This window comes from Arvicanthis niloticus, chromosome 16 (genome assembly GCF_011762505.2).
Source record: "Arvicanthis niloticus isolate mArvNil1 chromosome 16, mArvNil1.pat.X, whole genome shotgun sequence".
Taxonomy (NCBI): domain Eukaryota; kingdom Metazoa; phylum Chordata; class Mammalia; order Rodentia; family Muridae; genus Arvicanthis; species Arvicanthis niloticus.
In genome coordinates, this window is record NC_047673.1 from 62,983,805 (window position 1) to 62,990,188 (window position 6,384).

General features: G+C 46.0%; 1 protein-coding gene across 1 annotated transcript; it reads right to left on the reverse strand.

Annotated features, from left to right (window-relative positions):
* Window positions 1–1,794: 1,794 nt before the first annotated feature.
* Window positions 1,795–6,024, reverse strand: Fcrl6 (Fc receptor like 6). Its single transcript, XM_034520982.1, is given in 5 exon segments — window positions 1,795–1,922; window positions 2,229–2,510; window positions 2,665–2,946; window positions 3,590–3,610; window positions 5,994–6,024. Coding segments are annotated over 5 exon segments (744 nt in total).
* Window positions 6,025–6,384: the final 360 nt, after the last annotated feature.

The following is a 6,384-nucleotide window of genomic DNA, read 5'->3' on the forward strand; positions in this document are numbered from 1 at the left end:
AGGCAAGGCAGGTGGGGTCTGCTGTCAGACTCTTAAGTCAGACTCTGCTGACTGTGATTCAGAACAGGAACCAGTAAAGCTGGGCCAGGTCCTAAAGGAGCATTGTTTACTGAGTGTGGACACTTCAAACCAACACCGAACTGCCCGGTGCTGGAAATGAGTGGTAGGAGCAGCACAGAACAAATGGACATATTTCTTTTAACAAACTAGATTTTACAACCACTTTTTAAATGCAAGAAATCAATGACTGGCTTTTCTGGGGGGCACTCTGCAGTCTGGAGCTTTGGGTGAGCTGAGGTCTGAACTGGGCATGCTCAGAATTGCAGGTGAAGGCAGAGTTCTTGCTGCCTTCATGGCTCTGACCCCTTGTCAAGATTTTATGATATTGTATGGGCAGCCCATTTTCCGGCTTACCTTGGTCTTGCTGAACTTCTGAGAGGCCTGTTAGTCCTATAGTCAAGGGCTTTGTGCTTTCCTTTCAGGATAAGGCAAGTATATTTTCTTTCTATATAAAAATCTATTTATCTGTCCATTTATCCACAAACACACATACATATCTATCTGTATTTAGTTATCTAGTATCTTATCTATAGCATCTTATCTGTCATGTTATCTATTATCCATGTATCTATCTATCTATCTATCTATCTATCATCTATCACCTATGTATTGTCTATTCTCTAATCTATATATTATTTATCATCTATTTGCCAGTGTGTCTGTCTGTCTGTCATCTGTTTATCTGGAAGAAAAACCCTTTTCCATTTGTACCGAAAGAAGATATGTGTACAATGTTATGCCTGGAAGAGTGTGTGTGTGTGTGTGTGTGTGTGTGTGTGTGAAGGTGGGAATTGTTCATTCCCACACCATTGCCTGGTTTCCCACTCAGAAGAGAACCCACAGTTCAGGAGCCCCTGGCCAGGAATAGGGCATAGGGTTTTCCTCCTGCTGGGCTAGGAACTGGGTGACCCACTTGGAGCCACTGCTGAGTGCTGGAGGCTGGAGGCTGGAGGCTGGGGGCTAGGGGCTGGGGGGCTGGGGACTGGGGGCTGGGGGCTGGAGGCTGGAGGCTGGAGGCTGGAGGCTGGAGATGGGTGTATGTTGGAGATAGACATTGCATAGGAGAGAGCATCATTGTAAAGACCAAGGGGATCTTGGCAGGTCCTGGTATTTGAATCCAGATTGTTGGTGGGAATCTCATTCCTTTCATCCGAGATGCAGAGAGGATTATCCTGTAAGAAAGTCAGGTCAGTACAGGGAGGCAGATAGGGAGGCAGGACAAAGGACGAGGAAAGGGCAGGGAATCCTCCTTACTAGGTCTTTTGGGGTGGGCATTTTAGGTCTGTTTGTGGAAGGAGAGACATTCATGTCAGAGTGTTGGCATTTTTCTCCTCCTACTTTCTGGCGTCTGGCTTCCCTTCTCCAAGAGAATACAGACCCCTTTACTTCTATTTAAGTTGGACATAGGAAGAATTAGGATTGCTGACTTACATTCTAGTCCCAACTCAGCTACCACCAAGTGTGTAACCTTGTAAGTGTGTCATTGTATCTGAGAAGTCCTTAGCTCTTTCAACCACGGAAAGAGTGATGGTATTAACTTCCTCATAAGGAGGAAAGAAAGGCTCAAGAGAGATGATGTGTAAAAGATGATTTAAAAATAACTGCCACAAAGTATAACATATGTATATGAAAATGCCACAAGGAAACCCATAATGTTACATGCTAACTTCAAAGATATCAAGAGCTGGGAAATGCCAGGGATTTAGCAAGTAAGGGATCTGAAAAGAGTTACTACTAACCATCTTTTTTACAGGGTTTGAAGAAATAAATTAGAACCACATTGGCAATGACCATCCCACCAAGCAGGCTTGCAGGTAGCCAGATAATTAGCGTGTTGCTCTTGGTTGAGGCAGTACCTGAGACTGGGGAAATAACTATTCAGAAATATATCCCAAAGCAGTACAAGAGACACAAGGACAGTTTTGGGGGAAATATGTGGCTTGGAACAGCCTTGTAAGTGGGAATGGGAGATGGCTCAGAAGGTGCTAGGATGACTAATCATGTTTGGATGGCCATGTAACCCCTCCCCATGGGGACCCCACCCTCTGCCAGACACTCCAGTTAGGGTCTGTGTTCAGTGAAGAAGGTACAGTGGGAGGTTACAGAGTAGTGAAGTCTGACTCCTGACAGTTACAGGAGGTTAAGAGATTATGTGGGACAGAACATACCAACCAAGGGGAACTTCTTGGGCTCACTTATGTCGCTGGAGATGTTGTTTTTAGCTTCACAGGAATAGTTCTTGGCACTCCACTCCGCCTTCGCTGAGACGAGGAGGGAGGCAGCTCAGCCAGAGGGAGCCAGGGGTTTCTCTAGGATTTCTCCATCAATGTAGAATGAGTAAAGGATTGGAAGGGAGCCCTGCTGGGCCTCACAGAGAAACTCCACCTTGTCTCCTACAGCAAGGTTAGTGGCTTCGTGCTGCAGAGTGAGCACAGGATGGGATACAGGAGCTAGAAGAGAGCACACAGAATGGGATGGGAGCCTCAGCTTGACTGCCTAGGCTCCAGGATCCTTTCTCCCCAGGCCTCCTTACCCACTCCCAGGGAAGCCCGTTGCCTGATATCTGGACCCTTTAGGAGTGTCTCTCTTCCCTCATGCACTTACTCCAGAGTTGGATATCCAGATAACCACTTTTTTTCTGAATTATTCCGACCTCAGTGTATATGTCCACTATACAGTGGTAAAGCCCAGAGTTTTCCTCCTTGGCTTCTGGGATGAAAAATATTGGGCTGTGACTCCTGTTTTGAACAATATGGTTGTCCTTGTAGAAAGAGTAGAAGGGCTGTAAAGCTGGCTTCTTGGGGTTCACCTTTGCTGTACACTTCAGGATCACATCTGTCGGCTCTGAAGAGTTGATGTGGCTCAGCACAGGGTCCTGAAGCAAATCTGGGGAGACATGAATCCAGGGCTGAAGAAGAAAGTCCTAGACAGTGAAGCCCAGGGGGCTGAGGACTCACCTTCTGCATAGGTCAGGCTACAACTGTGATACCAGAAGAGAGAGATTGATTCACCCCTAGGGCTTGCCAATTGCTCTTATGTAGGGAATCTGGAATGACTTCCAAAGCCAGGTCCCATGAGAACCCCAGAAGGTCAGAGCCAGAAGACTCCTTAGTGCTTGTGGTCCTCGGAGGTGAAAAGTGGGTATCTGGGCTGGTCCAGGGCTCTCCCAAATTCCTTGCATCCTTTGGCTACATGTTGGACATTTTTTAAAAAAAGATTTATTTTATTTATATGAGTCTCTTTACACACACCAGAAGAGGGCATCAGATTCCATTACAGATGGTTGTGAGCCACCATATGATTGCTGGGTCTTAAACTCAGGACCTCTGCATGTTGTACATTATTGTGGAAAACTCAGGTTCCAATGAATTACCCCACAATCATCGAGAGAGAGAGAGAGAGAGAGAGAGAGAGAGAGAGAGAGAGAGAGAGAGAGAGAGAGAGAGATCTTGCCCAGAGAGCCACTGACCTCCAGGATTCATGAGCAGTACCTTACTGTTCCACCAGACCTCTCCAACTGGTGACTCACCTTGAGCTTTAATCATGGAAACTGCAAGAGATCAAAGTGATAAACTTAAGTAGCTGAAAGACTTTCACAAGAACAACTGGTATTTATATCATTTTGAGCTACCAACCACACAGCCCCCAAGCCACTCATCCATCTACCACCCAACCACCTAACCACTAAGCCCCTCAATTACTCCCCCCAACCAATTAACTAGAAAACATTTATAGTGGACACCTCCCCATAATCATCTATACTATCTCTGGTCAAATTTTCCAGACAGGCCTTCCCTAGGACGGTGATCAGAAGAATTCTCACGTTCATAGAATCCTATTGCATTACTGTTACTTTCCAGAATAACAGTACTCTGCAGACCCATTACTAGTGCTCTTCAGAGAATTGGCAGTATCCCAATTTATTTGTGAGACAAGGTCTTACTTTGTAGCCCAAGCTGCCCTTGAACTCATCATTTAGCCTAGGCTGGCCTCTGACTCATGGAAATGTTCCTGTTTCTGGTTCCCAGGTGTTGAGATGACAAGTCTGTTCCTTCAAGTATAGTTTGAATTTGTCTTATTTGTTAAGTTGCCAACACATTATTGCTACATTGTCTCTCTGTAGGGAGTATGGTGAGCTTCGGCATCTAACTGGTCCTTGGGGCTGGTTTGATGTCATCTAAGGACTGTCCCTCAAACTTTCCACATTTAATATGGGGGCAGATCCCATCATGTTTGATGTGAGGACCTCCAGCCTTCTACTTACCTGATAACTGATAATTGTTGCCTATTATGATGACCACACCATGCATGTTTTCTCCATGTATGTCTGATGAGGAGGGAGGAATGGAGACTCAATCTCTATTGGATAGGTGTTGTCATTTCTGGTTTGCTCTTGTTACTTGGGTTACTCCAGGAAAGTTTCTGAGAGCCTTGCTTCTCCCCATTGTTTAATAGGGATAAAAAAAAACTGCTCTAGAAAGTTCTAATGGCTAGATGAGACAAGCATGCTATAGAGCAGGTGTTTAGTTGTTTTGTTCTGCTTTTCTTCTTATTCCTGTCCACATCTGAGAGGAAATGGTGGATGTGCACTGTACTGTGACTGTTAGCACATGTCCATTCCTGGGCTAAGTGCATGAAGCTGTTTTTCTGAGGTCCCTAGGCATCAAGTGTGACCATTTGTGTCTAGTTCTCCACTATACTGAATGCCACAAAGTTGGTCACTGGCTCCCTAGCTCTGCAATTCGCTATCTAGATCCTGGTTCAAAACTGAGGTGTCTAGGACTTGATATCAAGACAAGTCCCAAGGTTGGTTCCTTCCATGAGGTTATAGAACTTCACCCCACCACCTCATGAACCTTCTACTGAACTATGTTTAGTACAGGTAGCCTTGCCCCTGCAGTAGCACAAGTGTCAGTCACTTGCCAAGATGACCGTCCCTAGAGCACAGAATGGCACCATGATGTAGAAGAGAGAAGAATCCAAAGAGGGGCAGCTGCTTTCCTCAACAGCCTTACGTTTTCACAAGCTCTGTCCAGGAAGAAGTCACACTTTGAAACAATTTTGCTTGTCTGTTCCATGAAATAAACCAACCAAACAAACAGCAAAGAAACAAACAAGCAAATAGTTCACTGGAAAAAAAGTTTTCTCTCTTCCCCCCACCCCAGCTCCACTCAAAAGGTCAACTAACTAAGAAAATTGTCAATGGAAATTATACATACAAGTCATAACCCATTGGACCTAGGCGAGACTGAGATGCATTTAGGGCACCAGAGACTCTCTGCACTGCAAGCTTTTACTCTGGAGCAGTTGCAACATGACTGGCCAATGTGGCTGGAGAAATGGCGCAGAGAGAGACATGGATTACTGACTTCAAACCAGCTCCAGGGACCAGTAAGACGGCAAAGCTCATCCTATTACCTTCAGAGAGACAATGCAGAAGAGGAGAACGAGCCTGAGAAGGGTTTTGGATAGCCAGTGTGCAGGACTCTTGACCAAGGGAGAACTCTGGTGGTCAATAAATGGTACTCAGAGAATTCTAAGGCTTCCTAAGAATGAAGCCTCCCAAGTCTCCTTGTTGCCAAACAAAACGAGCAGACCTTGCACCTCTGCCTCTGCTCTTCCCCCAATGCTTGAAGGGGATGCCTTTCCTTAGGATAGTCTAAAAATTATTTCATAGGATAACAGTGACTATGAGAAACAATGGGACATCAGAGTCCATTTCTCTAGTTTATTTTTGATTAACTGAGGGCCTGCTTTGCTAAGAACCTTGGCAAAGGATGTGGGAACACTTCCACCCCATGCCAGATCCCCTCAGCTTGCCAGTGTGCACACACTCTTCTCAAGCTAATTCTCTGTGAGTCTGGAGAGGAAAGGCTAGGACCAGCCTCCTAAAGACCACTTACGGGAAGGGGCACCAGAGCCCCTTAACTCACCACAGAGCAGTAGCATCATCCAGAGCAGCATGGTGCCTTTCGTGAGGCAGAGCAGGCCAGATAGTAGGCAGAGCTGAAGCTGGGGAAAGAAAAACTAGTCCTTCTGACCTGAGGGTGAGTAGTGGCCCTTCTGATTTAAGAGGTGTTAAGACTTGAGGAAGTGGTAGCTGCGAGGGGAATTCTACATCTGCAACCTCCAAGTAGCCAGGTGTGAGGATGTAAAAAGTCTCCAGGCATCCCTGATGTCTCTCTCCCTCACCCTCCCTCTCTCTTCCCGCCTCCCTATTCTCTCTCTCTATTCCCTGTGCATGCCCTCTCTCATGGCTCTCTCTATGCCTCTGCCTCTTCCCCAGCTCCTCATTCTCCTCCCCCAATAAACCCTTTTTACACT